This window comes from Pristis pectinata, chromosome 2 (assembly GCF_009764475.1).
Source record: "Pristis pectinata isolate sPriPec2 chromosome 2, sPriPec2.1.pri, whole genome shotgun sequence".
Classification (NCBI taxonomy): Eukaryota; Metazoa; Chordata; class Chondrichthyes; order Rhinopristiformes; family Pristidae; genus Pristis; species Pristis pectinata.
Window position 1 is genome coordinate 119,033,352 of NC_067406.1, and position 24,255 is coordinate 119,057,606.

The 24,255-nt window shown below is 38.2% G+C and overlaps 1 protein-coding gene across 1 annotated transcript in view; it reads left to right on the plus strand.

Moving 5' to 3' along the window:
* The window catches only part of LOC127582445 (protocadherin Fat 4), a 293,967-nt gene that overhangs the window by 220,797 nt on the left and 48,915 nt on the right, over positions 1-24,255 (plus strand). The window contains exons 8-10 of the mRNA XM_052037709.1: positions 7,288-7,468; positions 13,789-14,039; positions 16,609-20,967. Coding sequence (XP_051893669.1) covers positions 7,288-7,468; positions 13,789-14,039; positions 16,609-20,967 — 4,791 coding nt within the window. The remainder of the gene's footprint in view (positions 1-7,287; positions 7,469-13,788; positions 14,040-16,608; positions 20,968-24,255) is intronic.

Genomic DNA, 24,255 nt, shown 5'->3' on the forward strand with positions numbered 1-24,255 from the left:
ATTTTTGAGGACATTTTGAAGTCAAGTCAAGTTTATTGTCATGTGAACAAGTACAGTTGAGGCAAAGGTACAATGAAAAACCCTCTTGCAGCAGCATCACAGGTATAAAGGTACAGACAACACACAGAATGTAAATAATGCATAAATTATACAAGACAGTGGAGAGAGTAAAAAAAGATTGTGATATTATCAAAATATTAATGATACCACAAGATTATACAAGATAGTGCAAAAAAACAAAGACACAATCAGAGGCAAGTTCCATAGAACCATAGAACCATACAGCACAAAACAGGCCCTTCGGCCCACCGTGGCAATGTACATAAAGAGAATATAAATGGAGAGAGACTTTATCTCCACACATTGTGCAAAGCAGTTGCTAACTAAGTTAATCATAAATTGCAGCAAGTGGGGATATTTTGTTAAGGTGTTAGAACTGACCTGAGATATCTGGAACTAAGTTCCTCGTAGATTCACTTTTTCAAGAATGCATTAGCAGCTTTGTATGCTTGTTAGGATGTTTCCTCAGCATAAGGAAGTCCAGAGATATCAATGTCACCAGGCAGCAAGTTCTGAAGTGCTGTTTTTCTGCAAGTTATTCTTTTGACATTCTCAATAAGGAGCTTGCATCAGAGACTTCATAAATAACAACTTCGATTTAGAATTTCAAAGATGACTAGCCCAATTGGACAACTCTAGTTGCAAACTGGGCTACAAGGTCTTTTTGTCTGCTGAACTTATGTTGCCATGGTATTGAAGTAAGGCCTAAAGAATAGCTAACCATTATATCAGAATTCAGAAGAGCATGAAACCAGCCATTGTCTATTATCATGCCAACATGTAAAGATGCCCATTTTAAATTCTGTTGATAATCTGAGGGAGAAATAGCAGACTTATTTCCAAACACATCTGTTATAAATATTGTTCAATGTTAATTGGAACCATACACCAATGGTTTTAACTTAACTTTTAAGTAGTCCCCATAATTTAGCACATTAGAAAAAAAACTGTTAATCTAAACAATGTGTGTTTAAATTCTTTATGCTGAAATCACTAATGCTGTGTCAAATGCAAGCTTTTTAAGGGATGCATACACTTCAGCACGTTGACAATTCTCATGTCAGAGAAATGCTAGTCAGCAGGATTTGCTTTTGAAAATTTGTGGCATTATCTCCCAGGGAGATTGGTTAGCTCTGGAATTTCCAAAGTTGGTCCAATCCAGTATTTGTACTGCCAACATTTGTGTGTGTGTGTCTCTCTCTCTCTGTTTGCATGTGTATGTATATTTAAACCGGCCATGCAACTCCTAAATGCTGCTCTTTTACTTTTTCCATTAAAGATGGGAATCTCCTAAAATGCTTATATCAGAAGATTATGATGAACTTCAGTGCTTAAGTGTGGTGTGTGTATATGTATGTGTTTTTATATATTTATATATATATATCTATATATATAAATCTAAGACTAAGCAACTTTCAAGATAAGTTGGTAAGAAGCAATGAAATTTGAGTCAATTAAGTCCCAAGCATGGATCTACAGGGAGGGCAAATCTAAGCAGCTTCTCATATTGTTCAATGGTGTTGCCATTGCCAATTCTCCAGAATATACATCCAGGTAGGATGGGGCCAGTGCAGGGTCTAGAAATTTATATAGATATATATATATATATATAAGTCAGCTACATATAATCATCACTGTGGTGGATTTACTCATTGCCAAATTTAATTTTGAGATTTTTGTTGGCCAATAGGTCCAGTTACATATGACCCTGTAAAGCCTGTCCCTCTGTGCATGTGCATTCATATACTATCGTGCCTGTAATTGAGTCTGATGACAGCCATAATCACTTTCTAACATGTCGAAGATCTGGTGATATGTTGGATAAATGCAAGTATGAAGTCTCCTTGGAATTTCTGTTGATTCTAATTTCAGAAACACTTAAATTATAAGTTATTATGACACAATTGGCTCAGCACAGGGAATGGTCAATTATGACATTATTTATTTAATACACAGAATCCTGTACCATGATACCATCATATTAGAATCAGTAACGGGCAAGTTATGACACATTGCTAGCATAGGAAGCACAAAAGTCAAAATTAAATAAATTGGAAATTGACAGCAAATCTACTTCTCTTCATCATACTACTTGTGCCTTGTTGATGCTTGAAAAGCTTGGGGATTCAATAGGTGAGTTATAGATTTTTTTAAAAAAGCTACCTGTTTGATCTTAGTTGCTCCAGATAAATTTCTAGACCCTGCACTGGCCCCATCCTACCTGGATGTATATTCTGGAGAATTGGCAATGGCAACACCATTGAACAATATGAGAAGCTGCTTAGATTTGCCCTCCCTGTAGATCCATGCTTGGGACTTAATTGACTCAAATTTCATTGCTTCTTACCAACTTATCTTGAAAGTTGCTTAGTCTTGCTGCATGCAAACACAGAGTGCTTCATTTTCTGAAGAACAGCAAATGGAATTAAAACTCTACCATCCTCAGACTAGAATCCCACTTCTGAATTTATAATAAATGCAAGCCCAGGACACTACTGCAATGATCTCCCTCAGCCAAGACCTCCAACACCACAGCCATCTTACTCGTTACATCTACGACTGGAGTTAGAACAAGATTTTCTATTCCAATGGTTTAAGTTTTACCAGGGCTTATTGATATTATTCTTGACTACAAGAGAATCTGGGTGTTCTACTTTCAGTAGAACAACTTAAGGAGAGATTTAGTGTCACTCTTGCAAAGCATAAAGGAGTTGATCAAGAAGGGAAATCAATTCAGGAGCATAACGAGAAATGTGCTTAAATAGACAACTTTATCAAAGAGCCCTGACTTTTCATTAGGGAGCTTTATCAAACCACTAGCATTATGACACCATGGGCCAAATGGTCTCCTTGTGTGCTGGAGGAAGTAATAATTAGTAGACAATTCCACAAGAAATTAATATTTGTTTCTAATGTCATTTCAATGAAGACTAAGTGGGATAGATTTTGGCCCTGTTCCCAATTCAGGCTCAGACAAAGCAATATGCAATTAATTGGAGCTTGATCTGAAAAAGCTGAAGAAACTAATCCTTGAACCTGTATAGCATTCTCAGGGCAATCTACCAGGCACTGTTGACCTCCAAAATCTGCTCTTCCATATGAAGGTACTATATCATTGCTTGGCCACCTGCTTCACTGCATTGCCCCTCAGGAAATTCCCTGGAAGGGGTTTTGGAGCAGGGCTATGGAGGTATTTTTGAATGCAACTCTTGGGAGCATTTTTGCCCCTTCAGCTCCATAAGGACATTTAAAATATATTTCTCTTCTTCTCACTGGGAACCACTGAGGCCAGATTTTTTTCATGAATCAATCCATGATTTGCATTCTTAGAGACCAGCCAGGAGATTTAAAAATGGACCTATAAATTTAGCAGTGGGCCTTTTGGCTGTATTGATTGGATACATACTATCCTGCTGCACAGTTGGAATGCATTGTTTCTGTTCTTGTCTATATCATGATTAATAGAAAGGTGTGATCTATTTGTAGATCTATTCTAATTATATTTATCATTTGAAATATTATATATAGCATCTGGGTTAAAAAGTACCAAGAATGTTTCTACCTATGGATATGCTTGCCAAAAATTGATTTCAATGAAAAGTACCCCTCTAATTATATAGCATAGATAACTATGACCCATTGTGACATGGTGCTTCTCTATACCGCAGGCAGTAAATCCCACCACATTACATTACTAACCCTCTTAAATTGTCTTTGACTTTGCTGAAATGGAATAAGAATCTCCCAGTTCCTCTTAGCAGAAACTCAAGCAAAAAGTACAATGTATTGTTTAAATATACCTGCACAGAAGCAGCATTCATTTATATTTCAATTAAACTCCATGCTACATGCATACAGCAGCAGTTAATATAAAAATCTCTCTGTCATGCTGTGAGTTTGAAAAAAATCTCAGAGTAATGGCAGAGGTAAAGATGAATTATTGCTCCATTGGAGCTGCACCTGTTAATTTGCAAGGGCAGTGTTCTCAATTTTCACAGCACTATGGAGCTGAGTACAATGTGCAAAGGCCAAAGTGATATAAAGGTCTTCGGAAGAGCTGCTCCTCCTTTACTCTGTTCCAACACGGCCAGATGCTGACAGCTAGTGTTGTTCCTGAATCTCCAGTAATCTTTGTTAGTATTACCTCCACTAACTCAAAAGCCCTGCTAGGTTGCATCAGGCCTTTGGAGGCCAGTTGACATTCAACCAGAACACTTGGATGCAAGAGGGGCAGTAGACAAGCATGCAAATGTGTTATTGAGATCCTGGGAGCAAGTTGCAATTAACCCAGCCACTAGGAAACCGACTGGATTGGGTATAATGATGCTTCTATGCTCTCTAATTTTACTGTGTTGAACTCAATATTGGCTAGGACAAACTGACATTGCACTATATGTCAATTAATCTTGTGGATAATCTGCCCAGTGAATACATAAAGATTACAGTGATCAAAACCTGGCAAATTTGATGTAATCTAATTTTGAATAATCTGACAGCAATCTAAGCTCCAACATGAATTAAAGTCACTTACATAGGTTGTAAGTAGGAGCTGCCTGGAAAAAAACAACAGAAGTCATCTTCAAGAAAAGAGAAAAAAAGCAGTAGACCTTGGTAACTATACAATGGTAGAATTAGTGGTAAATATCAAGATACTGGACTTTTTCTTTGGTGATATTTACCTGAAACCTAACCTGTCAGCATTTGGAGAGTCCTCTCTTAGGTGGTGCTTTACATCAGTCTCTGTTCAGACATCAATAAATTTGAATCCAAAGTCAAACAGAATGAAGTCTGGTAGACATTCGCAACTCTCTGAGAAGCCCATGTTTGGAATAGAAGTGCAGCTTTGAACAAGAGGGTGGTTGTTCCCACAACTGAAGCTGCAATAGCACTATTGGCACAGTGCCCAGAATATCTGGGCTCAGTATGTTTAAGGCTATCACCAGATGCAATGAAAAGTGTCCATTTCCTTGGGTATATACACTCCTGTAATAACCCATAAACTAAATCAAGGACAGACTTGCTCACATTGTGAAGTTCTGGAAGAAGTGTGAGCTGTGTTGAGTGTGTACATTCAGTAAGTTAACTTCAAAACATAGGTCTAGATTTTCTAATTGGCAGGAGTATTTGAGTATATTTTAGGATACATTTATTGTCAGATTGATTTTTCCAGCTGCTGTTAATGGTCAGTGGTAGCTTTAGCCACAAGTGCCATTACAATCTAAATAAGTCAGTAATTATGTAAAGATAAATTTGCTCAGCATCAAATTTCAAGCACTGATTTTGGAAGTGAACATCTTTATAGAACTTTACTTTTCAATGTACTAATAGCAAAGTGAATCAACAGTTACTTCTAATAGCCAGTTAACAGTCACCAAGTATCGGTCATTGCCACATAATCTCTATTTTAATTGCTTCATTTTTGAAATGGTTTCGAGGTGAGAAACAACAATGGAGAATGCTGGAAGCCCTCAGCGGGTCAGGTAGCATCAGTGGGCAGAGAAACAGAGTTGATTTTTTGGGCTTTTCCTCTATCATATTTGATAGAGCTTTCAAGCACACCTCTTATATATCTCATACCTCTGCTCTCACCCCCTCTCCTTACCGTCTGCCCCACCAGCCTTCATATTCAACAGATCGTCTTCCATAATGTTTGCCACCTCCAGATGGACTAACCATATCTTCCTCTCCCCTTCACTTTCAGCATTCTATATGGAGCACTCTCTCCACAACTCCCTGGTCCACTCTTCTGTCTCTACCAGCCACTCCTCTTCCCACAACACTTTCCCATGCAATCATGGAAAATATAACACCTACTCTGTTACCACTTCCATTTCCCACAATCCAGGGACCCAATAGTTCTTACAGGTGAAGTAGCAATTCCCTTGTACTTCTTCCAATTTTGAGTATTGAATTTGGTGCTCACCATGTGTTCTCCTCTGTTCTGAAGAAAACTAAATGCAGATTGGCTGAACGTTTTGCAGAACGCCTCTGTTTAATTTGTAAGGAAATCCTAAGTTATCAGTCGCCTGTCACTTTAATTCTCTGCCTCACTCCCACTCAATCTTCACCCTTCTACATTGCTGGAACAATGCCCAACATAAGCTAAGGGAATAGCACCTTATCTTCCACCTGGGTATGTGGAAGTCCTTGGAACTTAATGTTGAATTTAACAGTTTCAGGTTACCACTCCATTTTTCCCCTCTCTCCCTATGGATGAGTCTGTACCTTTCCATCTCAGTTTGTTTCAACTTAACTTTCTGTCTCCAAATGGTCTGCACCCTATTACAGGCATTCCGTTTACTCTCTCCACCCATCTCCTCTCTGCAATTTATAACATGTGGTCTCTCACTTCTTCAGTTCTGATGAAGGGTCCTTGACCTTATTTGCTCCAGGTTATAAAATTGAATTTGTAGAACAGTGCTAGAAAGGTCTTTGAGGTAGCAGTTATGTGTCTTTTTTTCTGCATTTATTTTTTGTGTTTTTTTTCATTAATGAAGTTGGAAAAAACATAGTACTCACAAATATCATCACAAATAAGCCACAATTTAATGTTAATATTTCAAATGCAAGCATCTTTAATTAAATTTATTGAAGCTTTGTGGATTTTTGTGGTGTTGCATATTTAATGTAGAATGTGCTGGGAAGGACTAAAATTGATTGACAGTGTGGCAGGATATATTGTTTAATATGGACAATCATTACTAAACCAGAAATATATCATTACAGAGCCAGTAAATAGAATAAGATACTTGTTGAATCATTGTAGAGTAAAATTACATATTTAAGTAATTTATGGGGAAAAATTTGGAATTATGTTTCTTTTGTTGCTTTATAAATATTTTCTAAAACAGAAGCAGTGGGCAAATCAATGGTTGGAAATGCATGGGAAGGAAACGCAATTTCAATTTCTTTCATAGATATGGTCTGATAACTTGTGTAGAAGTCACATCATCCAACTTAAGATGAAGATACATTAAACAGCAACTCAATACAGTTTTGCTCCAGAGGAAGATCATTGCCTTTCTCTTCTTGACTATCCTCAGATAGTCAAAAAGACTATTCCATATTGAATTACCATAATACATTTCAGAAATGGATTTTTGCTTTTCTTAGAGAGGAATAGGTCTGTCTGCAGAGAAAGATAAAAATACACTTTTAAATGTCTGTTTGAGTTTATATGTCTTTTCTTGGATTCTCTGTCTCACTCTTTATACTCACTTCCTGCAGGATCTCCAGTGCTCACTGGCACAGGCACCATCACATTGATTGTAGATGACATCAATGACAATGTTCCAGCATTCGCTTTCAAAACCTACCATGCCACCATCCCTGAGAACGCTCCAACTGGGACTGATGTTTTGCTTGTCAACTCCACTGATGCCGATGAAGGTTTGAATGCAGTTGTCAGGTAAGGACATTGTGAAGCAAGTTTTTTTCTCTGCAGCGGCACAGTACAAGTATAATTCTAACTCATTGATATACCCTGACCTGAAATACATCTTACTCATCAGCCTTAAAATTAGATCACATTACCCATGCTATTCAAGCAAAAGATCCAATAAGACATGTGATATGCTCACCATCTACACCACAAGTATGTTACCTGCAATGTTGGACTACGACATGCTCCTGGGTGTGGTTGAATTTTCTAATGTTGCGTTCTGTGATTATTTGGGAACACACAGATAGTGATACATCTTGATATAAAATATTGACATAATGTCTATATCATGCCACATGCGTGTATTCCCTTGGCTGACCAAAATTTGCCATTTAGGTTTTCTAATTCATAATTTATCCAAACATGGGTAATGAAAATGTTCAGTGGTGCTGTCATGTTGTCCATAGCACTACTCGACTGAGGATGTTGTATTTCTTTGGAATGTAAAATCCTCTCAATTAATCGTTTGTTTCATGTTGTAAATCCCAAAAGCATCCCATTTTTCCACTGAAGAAATTAATTTGGTTGCTAGTGAAAAAATAATATGTCTATTGGATCATTGTGCAACATGATCAGAATCAAAAACAAATTGTTGAATCTCTTGTTGATTAACAAGTTCTTGTGAGATTTTTGTGTTTTTCATTATTTCTTATTTAGTAAAACTTATAAGGACTACAGCTTTCTGAATCAAAACAAACTGAAATATTCTTTGTCCTGCTGTGCTAATGCTTTGTAAAAGTGGCAGTATTTACCTGCAATACCAGGTTAGCCTGTAGATGGCAATGCTAATGGCCTGTATTGATTACGAAACAATCCATTGTGACACAGGTGTTCTGCTGCTGAAATTCTGAAAGTCATATTCTGTCTGTGCAACATACTTCCAAGTCACAAAAGGGATTCAGGAAATCCTAAAATCAGACTGATGTATAATTCAAATGCAGTATTTCATCTGCCTCCACTCATGTGTGAATTACACAAGCATACACAGAAGTAAAATTGGCAGAAAGAAATAGAAATCATCATAAACTTCTTGGACCAAAGAAAAGTGTAAAATATACACTACATTCCTTTTTAAGCCCCTATTTTATGTTGTTGATGTTCTGAAAATTGAAATTTGGAGCCAATAAGACTTCATTCATGCACATTTAAGTAAAACTTGCTTATGAATGTACAAATCTTTTCTCACTGTCAATAATGGGCAAGTCATTTGCATTGTTCTAATTTTAGCGGCTTTGAGGTATGAGAAATAGGCCATTAGGTTTAATGAGGAACAGTTGCCCTCACGTTCTCCCTGTGACTACATGAGTTTCCTCCAAGTGTTCTGGTTTCCCCCCCGCATCCCAATGACATATGCGTTGGTAAGTTAGTTGGTCACTGTAAATTTTCCCTCATGTGTAAATCAGTGGCAGGAACTGGGGAAGTTGATTGGAGTGTGGGGAGAATAAAGTGGGTTTGGTATAAATAGGTAGTTAGGGTTGGTGCAGATTTGGTTGGTCAAAGAATCTGTTTCTGTGCTGTAAGTCTCTATGAATCTGTGACTCTGGGAGTATAGCATTAAGAGTTGGCAGGACTATAACACTTTCTTTCTGTGTTATTAACATTTACATAGGTGTATAAGATATTTTTGAAAATTTATTAAACCAGATGTACTGAAATGTGATTACTTTCCTGGCAAAGAACTGTCTCGGGTAAAAGGAAGCCACTAACCTTGTTTGAAGACAGACACGGAAACTGTTACATGAATCTTTTCACAGCAGAAACATTTTCTAAACATCCTTTCTGTGTTCCATTAAAGTAGTGGGTTACGGAGGAGGTGATTAAGTCCCTAGACTAACTTAGATGCCAGGAATATTGCATCAAGTTTAGTTTTAACACTTATTGTTCATGTTGTTTTGATGCTGTTGGCAGCTGCTGTAGCACAGTTCAAGGTTCTGCTTATTGAACAAGAAAGCAACTGCTGTCATTCCCTCATGTAATTTTCAAAAGGATTGGTACTCCCATGTAAGCTTGAGAAAATGGCAAAGTCCTGAACACCACTTTGACTGCTTTGCTATGTTGGATTGGAGACCAGTGTCCAGTAGGCCTACTGGGAAGTGGGCCTGTTGTACCTGTTGCAGGTCAGGGATAGATGTGAGGGGTGCTGGCCAGTGGATTGGTGGTTGAGAGTAGGGGACAGGTAGGCATTGGATATATAATGGGCAGAGCGATGGTAGATCAATGAAGCAATGAGTGGTGTTGGTGAGAGGAGGTTGGTGATCATGAGCAGGGCAGTTTTCAGGAGCCCCAGAGAGAGCCGTCACTGGCTTAAGTATTCCATTTAAGCAGAACCAATCTGAGCTGGTGTCCCAGAACTGAACCCCAAGAATTGCACCTAATCAAGCAGTAATAGTGAAACAGGCCTCACAAGTGCTTTGAAGACCTACAACATGAGTGTCCTACACTGTCCACAGGCTACTCATGGACAATTAGATTTAATGGAAGTGGCATCCAAGCATATTGTGCATCCCACTGGGTCAGTGTACATGTCAGAGCTCTTTCATGTCATGTCAATTGCACAGAAGATCCAGAAGAAAAATCATCTAAGAAAGACAGTAGTGAATTCAACAGTAAATGAAAATCAAAAAATTGGAGATGTTAGAAATCTGAAACAAAAACAGAAAATGCTGGAAATTCACAAAATTTGTGCAATTTGCAGTATTTCACCAAGTTTCAAATATTAGTGATTTTTCATTGATAACAAATCTCTTAGCAAACAAATATATGTCTCTATTTGATCCATTTTCTTGGTAAATGTCAGGCTTATACATTGATTTGAGTTGTGATTAGCCAGGTCCTAGGCAACCTCCCACAACTCACATGTGCAAGTAGTGTGACAGCAACTTCATCGTAATCTACCAACTCTCATGCATATCTTCTGCTCTGCAACTCAAATATTTTAGTGTCTTTAGTAATTCATAGCTGTATTACTCGAAACACATCAGTTACAGAGCATCCATATTATTCACATAGTTTACTGAGTAAACTTCCCAGAATTTAATGTCATATTTGTCAACTTCTTGGTATAAATCCTTCAAATTAGATCTTTTGTGCCCAAGCTTTGTTGGAATTATGCTGGATCCGATGATTGGTTCGTTAATCATCCAGTGTGCCTGCCTTAAGTAGGCATATTATTCTTTAAATAAAACCAAAAATGCTCAGTAGGTAATGCAGTCTCTATGAAGAGAGAAACGGAGTAACATTTTAAGTTGATGATTTCCGTCCGAACATAGGTCCTGTTCCTTAAATATTGCTTGGAGCTTCCACCATATCTTATTGGATCAGGTAGTGTGCAAGCTAGCCGTTAATCCCCGAAGAAAGGAGGGCATTCAAAATGTAGCCAAGTAATGTTTTAGTCTTTATTTTTATGAGCCCAGACATACGGGTAAAACAATAGCTTCCTGCTTTATTTTCCAAGGACCTCCGCCCATTCGCAACCTTTTCCCAGGAATTTTCTCTACCTAAAGACAGGCAAGATGAAGATTAGCTGCAGTAGGGGGCTGATTTGCCATCCTTAAATTGCCAATGACATCTAACCAGACCCCAATGCCATATTTTGCTCAGGGCTGAAGTTGCGTCATCGTGGAAGTTTACCTATTGGAAGATAATGTTAATATCTCTATTAATTAGTGTTTCACATCACACCCTATCAACTCAATGACTTGCCATTCTGCTTAAGGTTTAAGTCCTCACATTAGAAACTTAAGCATCTTTTTAGAGGTCACTGTTATCAAATTTTGCAAATTGGAAAAAAACCTGCAGTTATTAAAAATTTGGAATGTAACATTAAGTTCTGGAACAGACAGCATCTTAAATAGTCTTTTTATCAGATACAGAGCAACTTAGCATGCAATTCCAGCAGTTGCTGTTTGCATTACTAATGTTATTAATTATATGCAGGATGAGCTGGATGGATGTTGAATTATATCCACAAAACTGCCACAGAGGTTTTTGGAATAGTATAAGAGCTTTTAGTTGTGGTTGAGGAAAGGAGTAGAAGTCAGCTCTCAGGCGGATTATTAAAAGATTGAAGATGAGTGCTGGGATTCTCTTCTGTCATCTTACTGAAAGCAAAATGGAGAATAATGGTAAATGTGAACACAGTGATCCTCCTTTGTGTGGGACCCTTCTGCCACTTTAAGTGCCCAGTGAATTCTTGTGGTACTGCAACAGCAGTTTTCTGTCAGCAGCAAGAGACTTGAAAGTGCCACTGGGAACTCACTGTGCATTAAGGACAATCTGCATCTTTGTTTGTTGCCTGAACACTGTCACTGGAAAGGTAACTTCTGCAGGACTACTGTTTAGTTTGAAACTGCAAACCTTCTAAGCGTAACTGGTGTAACTCAGTGACAGCACTCTTGCCTCCGAGTTGGTCAGTTATGGGTTTAAGTCCTACTTCAGGTACAAAATCTAGGTTGACACCCTAGTGCAGTACTGAGGAAGTGTTCCAATATCAGAAGATTGGTGGATGGGGGCAAGATGTTAAACTGAGATTCTACCTGCCTCCTCAGCTGGATGAAAAGGATACCAAGGTACTAATTTGAAGAAGAGCAGGTGATTTATTCTGATTACCTTGTTCAATATTTATCCCTGAACCAGCATCACTAAAATTGGCTGGTCATTATCACATTCCAATTTACGGGAGCTTGCAATGCCTAAATTGGTTGCCATGTTTCCTACCTTACCACAATGACTAAATTTGCTACAAAATGCTTTGAAGCACCCAGAGCTTTTGAATAGTGCTATATTAATGCAAATCTTTCTTTCTGTCTTAATGAGTAGTAAATAATGGAGAATGATATGGAGCTACTAATTGTGCATTCTTAGCAATTTGCAGGAAGATTCAAATGTTAGGAAAATGTTTCTTTGATGAAAAATTGAAACAGTATTTGGATGGACTTAAACTTATTTATGTCTAAGCCTAAGTAGCCATTGGGTTAATTCATGATTAAAGGCAGAACCATAATAAGAGAAGAAATAACTTTTAGCTAAATGTTATGGCAGGGATTTTAAAACATATAAGGAATTGACATTCTGCTTTCCAGTACTAATCTGGCGGAGACTCAATGAGAAGCTTCTTTCCAAATTCCTAGCATTGACTTCAGTAAAATATTTTGTTTAACATTGGTTGTATTTATAATTTAGAGTTACCTGAAATGCACACCTTGCTTCCTAAATCAAAGCATGTGTAATTGATTGCCTGTGTTTAACTTTGATGCTAGAGTGTCTAATGTTAGCCATACTGTTTTCACATGCTTACATAGTTATTTGCTTTAAATCAGTACTCAAACCAGTCTGCTTTCTTAGGAAATGATGTGCAGAGTTTTCATGGTCGATTAAAGGCACTCTTGGCTCTGAGTCATAGCTTTGGAATCAGTGCTTTATGTTATTTAACATCTGGAGACGTACATTATTAACCTCTTTGTGGAATGGTGGATAGTGGCTGGAGTGAGTGTAGGTTAGACTAATCCTTCAATGAAATGTGTACAAAATAGCTTATCTGCTGAAAATTTGAATGTAGTCAGTGACTGTTATCCTGTGTATTTAGCCAAACTAAATACACATCTGTGCTCAACACTTAGCAGTGGTAGATGATTATTGGAATTGTTTTGAGTTCTGAAGAACAGAGTAGATCCAACATTCTTGGAGTAGTCTCCTGAATGAATCAGTGAAGAAATGCAGTCCAGAGCTGTAAGATGCAGAGAGATTCCCCCATTGTTTTCTAGTCTCCATTAAATTAGCAGAGCCAGAATAATGATTGGTTTGGCAACAACTAACCAAGGTTAGAAATCTTATTCCCGATCCAATCTCCCCTGCTGGAAGATTATTATTTATGAATGCTGGGCAAGCAGCAGTTGAATGGACTTGCTCATACACACTATCTAAACTTTTGGATGAAGGACAGGTTGAGATACAAGAGGTACCAGCACCCATTAAGCATTGTTTTAGTTTTGTTTGGGTATTCAAAAGAAGAGAAAAGAAAGGAACTGATAAAAACATAATAATTTACAGTATCATAGCAAGTTAAAAGCAACTACCACATGTCAAATAATTGCATCTAAATATCAACTTTAGGAGTTATGTTTTCTTTTGACAGCAACTAAGAGTGATATTTAAACCAATAGAAAATGCTTTTGATAACAATGTATACAACAGTATTTTTTTTGTCATTGTTTCTTTACTTAAGTTGCTCAATGATATTTAATCCAGATGTACTGACTGGATTTCTTTTATTTTCTTTCCACTAACAGCTACAGCCTGGTTGGAGGTAACTCCAAGTTTTCCATTAATCCATCCACTGGACAAATTATCACAAGTGCTCTTCTGAACAGAGAGATCAAAGAAACATACAATCTTATTGTGGTGGCTACTGATGGAGGCATACCTCAGGCCAAATCCAGTTCAGCCACTGTTTTTCTAACAGTTTCTGACATCAATGACAATCCTCCCAGGTTTCATCATTTCCCTTATGTTACCCACATTCCAGCACCCACAAATGAAGGTAAGTATCTTTATCATAACCATGGTCTGCATTATTTTGTAAGTTAATATCTAAAATCTGGAGTTTTACTTATGCATTCTTCCAGTGTTGTGAATGATTCACTGCCTACGTGCACTGTATAGGGCTACTGTTTCGACAACAAACATGGCTCAAATATAATTGGTGGTACCCTTTTTAACAACATGTCAAAGAACTTTTTGTAATTGCAAACCCGGAATCCATTTGATCTCAACAAGAGCAATTGGGAGTTAAAAATAAAAATCAGATCAATAAATTATAGTGTTACACAGTACGATCCATACTGATTGAACAAATTGCTAGTCACCAATGTGTTATCTTGTGGATTTATTTTCACATCATAACTGGAGGAATAACATTCAGTGAATGCACAAAAAACTTAAAACTTATTCAATTTAAAGTGTCTTCTTAATTCTTGTGCCATGCCCACATAACCACAATCATGGTTTTAATTAAATGACATGAGATTGAACTTTTCTCTCCCATCAAAAGTGAATGAAAATCAGAAGCTAAAAGATGAAAATTCATCATCAAGATCCCATTGCTTCCATTCCCGTGATAGATAGCCAGGCATGGTTAAACATGTAACAAGTTACATTGTAAGGAATCTTTTCTCAAAATCGTTAAGGTTAACTATTTAACTTCTTAAAAGTATATCATTAAAATATGAAGCAAAAGCGGTGAATGCTGAAACAAAAACACAAAACAGTGGAATGCAGCAGGCCAGGGAGCATCTGTGAAGAAGCAGGAGGAAAGTCAGATTTACGTGGTGCTCTTCAAGATCACAAGATGTCACAAAGTTCTTCACCACTAATATAGTACTTCAAAGTGTAGCTGTGATATAGTGTAGGAGTTGTGGCAGAAAATTTGCCGAGCATGGTCCCACAAATAGCAGCATGATCATGAACAGGAAACCGTCAGTGCTTTTATTCTGTGCCAGTCCACTGTGCCCTCCATATTTATGTCATGATGCCAAACCAAAAGGAAACAAGAACTATTCTCTAACCAGATGGCTCTCAACTCCAATGTTCAACTTCTGGTTGAAGCCTAAAGACATTGAAAGGGAATGCTATAAGAGAGCTATAGAAGGAAGCCCCGGGTTTCAGTTAACATTTATAGATCACTTCAGTCTTGTTTTCAACACTGATGCCATCCTCTCAGACAAAGAGATCATTCCAAATAGACATTGTTGACTTTATTATATTCTCATTTGACTATCATTCTGCAAAACTAACTCAGCAATTCTTGTAATTTCCTATTTGGGTCATTTCAGCTTTACCTTTTAGAACTGTCTTTTTACAACAGTTTAAAACAACAGATTATAAAAAAAGACAAAGGGTGGTAGAGTAGGAATTCAGGCTGTAATTTAATCTATAGGCTTGGATAGCATAAAAAAATTACTTGACCATTATTCTTAAGATCAACAACATCAACAGCTTCAAATGATTTCTTATTAATAATTCATAATTATCCATTGTGATGCATAATGTACATTCCTTTTAACATTCAGAATAAGAAAAATAACTATTGTGGTCCATTGGGCAGTCTAGGAAGCAATGGCCATCAGCATTCCCATAGAGTATTTTTCTAAGCATGTTTTATAATATGGGTTGGCAGATTTCATCTGGCTCTGGAACGTAGATTGGCTGCATAGGAACAGATGCTCGATTTTCACTGCAGATACCTAGTTTTGTATATTTAAATCCTATACACTGGCAAGCCTTAAAGTTATACACACTAAAACAATGCTCTTTTGTAAAGGCTTCATTGTGTTGGATCTCTGTTTTATGACTCTGCACATGAATAAAATTGTCTAGTGCTCAACAGCAGAAGCTATGGAGCAAAAAATTTAGAATAATCACCAAAACTCTCTTCTTAAAGATCAAGTTACATGATTTATGACAGTCTAGATGTACTCATTTGTGAGTTTAACATGCCTCATTCAACAATTGATTTCAAGCACCATTCTATTAATTGGAAGCATGTTGGCTTTTTACAGCAAAGAGACATGGTTCTGATCATATTGTTGCTGATCTCACTGTTTATTGTAGTGTTCAAGGATAAATAACCAGGATGAATTTATTCTTTCCATTCTGATGTAAACCTGTATTTCTTTTTCAAGTGCTGAAATTTTTCTATTGTTTCCAGCATTTGTACAGTGAGCAATGCCCTGAAGATTTTACATATTTATCAAAATGGGTTTCCAGAACTGTGAACATCAATTGTATTTGTGACCCTGTCGGCAGTCTTTCAAAAAACCCAAGTCGTGCAAGAATTATTTGACTTCTTTCCAAATCCTTCTTTTGAGCTGGAATATTTCTCTCTAGTGTGCTACAAAAGTAATATTATTCAATTTCATGAACTGAATAAAACCAAAAGCAAAGACATAAGATTGACAGTAATTGGGATGGTGTGCCGGCAGAAAGAGGTTGACTATAGAGATGTATATGATTATCTAACACTACCCTTATTTATGACCAAATTTTATGACAGGTCAATTTGAATTGTGTGCACATATGAGCTAATATATTCCCCTTCTTCCATTCTGCAGGATCATTTGTGTTTGCTGTTACTGTTTCTGATGCCGATAAAGGCCCGAATGCAGAACTCCAGTATTCCTTGACAGGAAGAAATGTGGAAAAATTCCAGATTGATCCACACCGTGGTGCTATTATGGCTGCTCAAAGGTTAATGGGAGGCACTGACATTACTGTTACTGTTAATGTTAAAGACAGTGGAATACATCCCATGTCAGATTCTACCACTGTGACAGTCAGATTTGGAAATGAGGCTGATTTTCCACAATTCAAAGTAGGACAACAAATTTTTGTATTTCCCGAAGACCAGAAGGTAAACACCTATATTACAACAGTATCAGCATCTTCCACAAGGCAAGATGTAAGAGGACCATTATCCTACTATATAGCAAGCGGTAACCTTGGCACCGTCTTCCATATTGATCAGCTGACAGGAAATCTTGTTCTTATGAAGTCTTTAGACTTTGAAGCCGTTCAAAACTATGTGCTATGGATCGAAGCCAGAGATATGGGGTTTCCTCCCTTTTCTTCCTATAAGAAATTGGATATAACTGTAAAAGATGTCAATGACAATGCACCAGTTTTTAAGCAGGATCCCTTCATAGCTAACGTAATGGAGAATTCCTTCTCATACCAAATAATCACCACTGTAGCTGAAGACATAGACAGTGGGCCCAATGGTCAAATAGAATATACCATTGTAGACGGCAACAAAGGCAATAATTTCATCATCAACAGACAAACAGGGCAGATCAAAAATGCCGAACAATTGGACAGGGAAAGGATTGCTCAGTATACGTTAACAGTACAAGCAACTGACAAAGGAGCATCACCAAGGAGCTCTTTGTGTCATGTCATTATTAATGTTTTGGATGAAAATGACAATGCTCCAAGATTCTCACAGATATTCAGTGCTCAGGTGGCTGAAAATGCAGTTATTGGTTACACGGTGACCCGTGTTACCACATCAGATGAAGACACTGGAATAAATGCTGTCAGCCGGTACTCAATAACAGATGTGAACCTTCCCTTCTCCATAAATCCAAAGACTGGAGATATCACAGTCAGAAGGCCTTTGAATCGGGAAGATACAGATCACTACACTGTCAGAGTATATGCCCATGATTCTGGGTGGACAGTGAATACTGATATTACTGTTTTTGTGACAGATGTAAATGATAATGCCCCTAGATTCTCTTATCCATCATACTACCTTGATTTCCCAGAGCTCACAGAGATTGGCTCCAGAGTTACTCAGGTAGTAGCTACAGATCCTGACAGTGGCCTCAATGGTCAGGTATTCTATTTCATTAAATCGCAGTCAGAATTCTTCCGAATAAATTCCAGCACAGGAGAGATCTGCACCAAACAATATGTAAAGTATCACAATTCTACCAGCTCCAACAACCTAAATATCAATAGGCACAGTTTCATTGTGATGGCCTCAGACCGGGGTAGGATTCCCTTGGTGAGTGAAACCACAGTCATTATCAACATTGTGGACAGTAATGATAATGCTCCACAGTTTGAATCAGAAAAATACTTTACTCCTGTTACTAAAAATGTCAAGATTGGTACGAGGCTAATTAAAGTCACTGCAATAGATGACAAAGATTACCACATGAATTCAGAAATAGAGTATTACATTTCTGGTGGAAATGGTTCAAATCAATTTGCACTGGACAAGAATAATGGCTGGATCTCTGTTGCATCATCTCTGAGAGCCTATTTACATAAAGTGTTCATAATCATAATCACAGCAAAGGATAAAGGTAATCCACCACTATCTACTACGACTACAGTCCGCATTTTAGTAACTGAGGAGAATAACCACACCCCACAGTTCTCTCAGAGTCACATCAGTATCACTGTTCCTGAGAGCCTCACTGTGGGGACAGTCATCAGAACAGTTTCGGCTAGAGATAAAGATGCTGATATGAATGGGTTAATCAGGTACAACATTTCTAAAGGGAATGAGGCAAGATTGTTCTCTATTGTTAATTCAACTGGTGCATTATCTCTAGCTGGACAATTGGATTATGAGACCCAGCAAGTCCATGAACTGACCATTAGTGCTGAAGATGGCGGTTGGGTGAAAAGAACTGGCTTCCTCAGTATTACTATCCACGTCACCGATTCAAATGATAATGTGCCACTGTTCAGTCCCAGTGAGTATTTTCCAGTTATATCAGAGAATGCTCCGAGTGGTACAATAGTAGTTCAATTAAATGCCACAGATGCAGATTCTGGAGGTAATGCTCTGATTGCCTATGCAATTGAGACAACTGACAGTGATCTTTTTGCCATTGATCCAAATACTGGAGTCATCAGGACCCAAGGATTTTTGGATTTTGAAGCTAAACAGAGTTACCACCTGTATGTGAAAGCCTTTAATGTTCCAGATGAGGATCGCCTCAGCTTCGCCAATGTTCATTTGCAGCTTAGTGGTGTGAATGAGTATGTCCCACGCTTTGTCTCCAGGCAGTACACTTTTGAGATTTCAGAAGCTGCTGCAGAAGGTACTGCTGTCGGGGAAGTATTTGCAAGTGATCGTGACCTTGGAGATGATGGAGAGGTGAAATACATGCTCTTTGGTAAAAGCAGAAAGAAGGGATTCATGATTGATGAAAAGACTGGCCAAATTTACGTATCAGGCCAACTGGATCGAGAAAAGGAAGAAAAAATATCTTTAAAGGTTCTGGCTAAGAATGCAGGAAGCATCCGTGGATTTGATATTGATGAAGTCTTTGTGAATATCACTGTGCTGGATGCCAATGATCCCCCTGTTTTCACAACTGAGGAATACTCTGTACAGATTAATGAGGAGGCTGCACCTGGAGCTCATGTTATTTTTGTAAGTGCCTTTGACTCTGACTCTGTTCCCAGTTGGAGCAGATTCACTTATCACATCGGAACTGGAAATGAAAAAGGCGCCTTTTCCATTAACTCACAGACTGGCCAGATTTCAGTGGCAGCAGAGCTGGATCGTGAGTCCATTCCTGTATACAACCTCTCTGTGTTGGCTGTTGACTCAGGAGTGCCTTCAGCCACAGGTAGCACCTACTTGGTCATCAACCTGGAGGATATAAATGACAATGGGCCTACCCTAACATCTACAAGTGGAGAAGTTGTAGAAAACCAACGCGCAGGAGCTGTAGTCATGACACTCAATGCCACTGATCCAGACCTTCCACCAAACCAAGGTCCTTTCACCTACCATTTGCTCAGCACAAGCTCCGCTACAAACTACTTCACCCTTAGCTCTGAAGGGATCCTTACCACAACTAGAGAAATTGACAGAGAGCAGATCAGTGATTTCTACTTGTCAGTAGTCACCCGTGACTCTGGTACTCCACAGATGTCTTCCACTGGAACCGTGCATGTCACAGTGCATGATCAGAACGATAATCCATCTCAGCCCAGAACCGTGGAGGTATTTGTCCACTATTTTGGAAACCTATTTCCTGGAGGGATTTTAGCCAGTGTTAAACCCCAGGATCCAGATGTATTGGATAACTTCCGCTGTACTCTGACTACAGGGGCTACAACTCTTTTCAGCATTCCAGCAGGCACGTGCAATCTGAATTGCCAGCCAAGGTCAACAGATGGAACCTTCGATCTGATTGTCCGTAGCAGTGATGGTTTGCACGGTGCTGTAAACAACAATGTCCATGTTTTTTTCATGGGATTCAATAACCTGACCATAGACAACAGTGTTCTTCTTCGCCTGAATATTGCCACCGTGAAAGATTTTCTTACCAACCACTATCTGCACTTCCTGCGCATTGCTAACTCTCAGCTGACTGGGATGGGGACCACCATACAGATCTATGGCATTTATGAGCAGGATGACAAAACATACGTAATGGCAGCTGTAAAAAGATTTAGTAATCAATATATAAGCCCCAGTGGGGTAGCCACTTTTTTTGAGAGCATCAAAGAAATCTTATACAGGCAGAGTGGAGTACGAATAGACTCAGTGGACCATGACCCTTGCACGAATGATCCATGTCAGAATGGTGGAAGCTGCCTGAAAAGGCTTGCTGTTAGTCCAACAGTGCAAAGTAAGGAAAGTATCCCAGTGGTTATTGTGGCTAACGTGGTTCTACAACCATTCGTCTGTCGATGCCTGCCAGGATACTTTGGAGAGGTCTGCGAAACTGATATAGATGAGTGCCTCCCATCCCCTTGCCACAATGGTGGAATCTGCCACAATCTAGTTGGTAGATTTTCATGCACCTGTCCTGAAGGGTTTATGGGCACTGCTTGTGAGCGGGATGTCAATGAATGTCAATCAAATCCCTGCAAGAGTGGCGGAAGTTGCCATAATTTTCCAGGAGGTTTCAGCTGTGCTTGTAAAGCTGGATATACAGGTATATATCATGGGAATATTATTTTTATACTTTATTTAGATCTAAAATATTAGAAAGTAATGTTTTGGTCACCATTGTATGATGATAAATTGCTGAAAAGCACATGGAATCAGACACTCACATGGTTAATTTATCTGTGGCAAGCCATCAAGAGAATGTTTCTCCCTTGGTAATTAAGGAAAATCAGGGAGAGTGCTGATATTAGCTACCCTTTGGGTGGTCTCTGAGCAACAACTGCAGAACAACAGTGGCGGGTCTGTGGCAGGTGGGAAGCTTTGTGCCAGGTGGGATGTTTTCTTCAGACAGCTAAAGAGATATAGGAATTGTCCATGTTTTCCAGGGTCTTGCTGGGGATTGATGTTGTTCAGCAGGGGCAGATTTGTAGAGTCCCCTTGTTTTCTAGAAGTTAAATGCAAGGAACATTCTCTCATTTGCTTCAATGAAGGAATATTCAGTGCTCTTGGAACTCTGAGTATCTGTAAATGCCACCTGTGTATGCAGCTTGATGACTGAAGTTGGGGTGACTTTGGTTCTGGAGTGGAGGCAGCATCGGCTGAACAGTTCCCCATTTGTCCTCTAGGTTAGCTCTACTCCAGCAAGAAGCTTATTGAAGGTGAGATTCAGCAATGCAGCAAGAAAAATTGAGACAAGTTTTGGAATAATGATGAGATCGGTTCTGTTGTGGACCCATTGGTTAAGAACATTGCTTACATGTTATCACGTAGCAAGCATAAGGTGGAGTTGAATTTCTCCAGTCACCCAGAGTTAACAAGGATATTCCTCAGTCCCTCTCAATCAGATGCTTTGGCATTGACATCACTATTCTGAGTGTGATATGACAGGCAGGAATGGCTAGTTTAAAGAACAAAGAAGCGCGTGCACCTTGTGGATGGGCAAACCGAAGAAGAACACCTTCTACATGGGGTGGGCTTTGCCATCTAGAAAGAGCTATTCACATCTCAGTGACCCCAGTCCTCCATGGGACAAGTGAACACTCTAATGTGCAATCAGCATACTGTGTTCATAAGTTCATACATACCAACCTTGGAAGCTCTGGATGCAGCCAAGGAAGACTGAACAAAGCCAAGACTATGTCCAAGAGGAAGACAAACTAATCCTCCTGGGCAATTTCAATGCCAAGGTCAGAAAAATTCAATCCTTTGGAATGGCATGAGTGGCAAGGAGGAAGTCGGGAAAGCTAACTGACGGGGTCACACTGTCTTGCCTTCAGCAATGAATAGAAACCAAAATCCTTTCATCCTTTGACCAACAAATGTACCTCTTATTATGATGGATTATATTTTGCCAGCTGCATTGTGCCTCATTTTAGTTAATCTGTTCTACATTCTTGGGCCAAGAATAGTCAAAAGAGTTTAGTTCAGTCCTATGTCATTTTAAGCTTTAAACACTTATGCTCTGGAGTTGAGTTTGTGAATGATGATTTAGGACATTTTGTTCTCTGTTCTAAAGAAGGTACAATTGCTTCAAAGTAAATAGATTTTTTTAAAATATGGTAGGTCATTTTTTTTCTGCCTGTCCTTTCCTTGAACCATTCCTTTCCTGTTACATATGCTTTATTACATTAAAAGGACTACACTTTCATTAAATTATTTTTATTCAAATCAAGAAATCAATTACATATTTGAATAACTGAACAATAGCAAAGGGATGCAGGTCTAGAATTTACTGTCAAAACAATAACAAGACTAAATGTTCACAATTACCCAAGTGCAAATCACACAGCAACACATGATTAAATACAACATTCTGGAACTTTGCCGTTAGCTTTGTGAAAATCACTGTCATGCTTTCTGACTCACCATTGAAACACTTTGAATTTCATGAGGTCCCTGTACGTGCTTGATAATTACAAATTAAACTTGCCACAGAAAGAATAGGTGTGCCTGTACAATCCTTTCTAACAGCATGAGGTCTGTTAATTACCAGCAAATAACTTATCATTGCCTGGAATTTCATTCTATCAGCTTTTAATTATTGTTGGAGATTTAACAATAGTATAGAAAATTTCAGTGCAAAAGGAGACAATAAACTCAGAAAATGCTACCTGCTTTAATCCCACTTTCCACCTCTTGGCCCACAGCCTTGTAGATGACCACAATTCAAAAGGTTTATAAAGCATTTGTTAAATAGGATGAGTGTTTCTGCCTCTGAAAACTTTGAAGGACAATGAGTTCCAAATGCCCATAGCCCTCTGAGTAGAAAAACTTCCTCTCCTAATCCTTTAAATAATTCCTTTATATCTATACCCTGGTCTATGACCTCTGAAAGTATTACAATCCACTCCATCGCAACTTCTTATAATTTTAATACAAATTAATTAATTCTTCTCTCGGTTTCCACTGATCCAAGGAAAATAATTCCTATTATTTTTTTCCACATATCTAAAATTCTACAGCCATGCAACATTCTCAAAAATCTCTCTACTGCAGTCACATGCTTCCTGTAACACAGTGACCAGGATTGTTTGCATTACTTTATGACTTAACTAGTCTTTTGTATCTTTGTAGAATGACGGTCATGTTCTTATTATCTCTGCCTCAGCCAATAAATGAAAGTATTCTATATACCTTATTCACAGCTTGTCTAACTGTCCCTCAGCCTTTAGTGATCTAAAGATATGCACTCCCTGTGTTTCTCTCTACATCTGTCTTTAAAAATATAGTCTTTCAATAATTCCTTTCTGTCTTTTTTTCCCCTTAATCTAGTCTTTATTTTCCTCTTTTTATTTCATTTTCTGTGCCAGATTCCAGCTTAATCCTTCTGGTTTAGACTCTGCACTGTCTATTTCCTATTACTGATTGGTTAAGGAGACATACACTTGTTTGTCCTGCCCATAGTGGTCATGTAGAAAGCACCACACCATTGTCATCACCCACTTAAAGTAACTTGTAGGACAAAGTCCCATAGAAGTTAAGCAGGCAACAGCAAGTCTCTGGCATTATTCTTTATCTACAGTAAATTCTGTCCTGGTTTAGTTTACCTATTTTCTGCCTTGTTTTTTTAAAATTACTACTTTAATTTTGCAGCCATCATTGCAGCTAATTAGGCCATGTGTTGATATCATTTTTCATTTCTAAAGATGTTATTGAATATTTATTAAGTATGGCTTGACACAGGTATACATTTTGATGATTGTACATTCTTAATATTCACACTTTATTTTTGACTGGAAGTCATGAATACATTGGAAGGAATTGCACAAACAACACATGGTTTTCCAAGAACAACTATGTATAACATAACATCCATGTACTTCAATCATTCCAA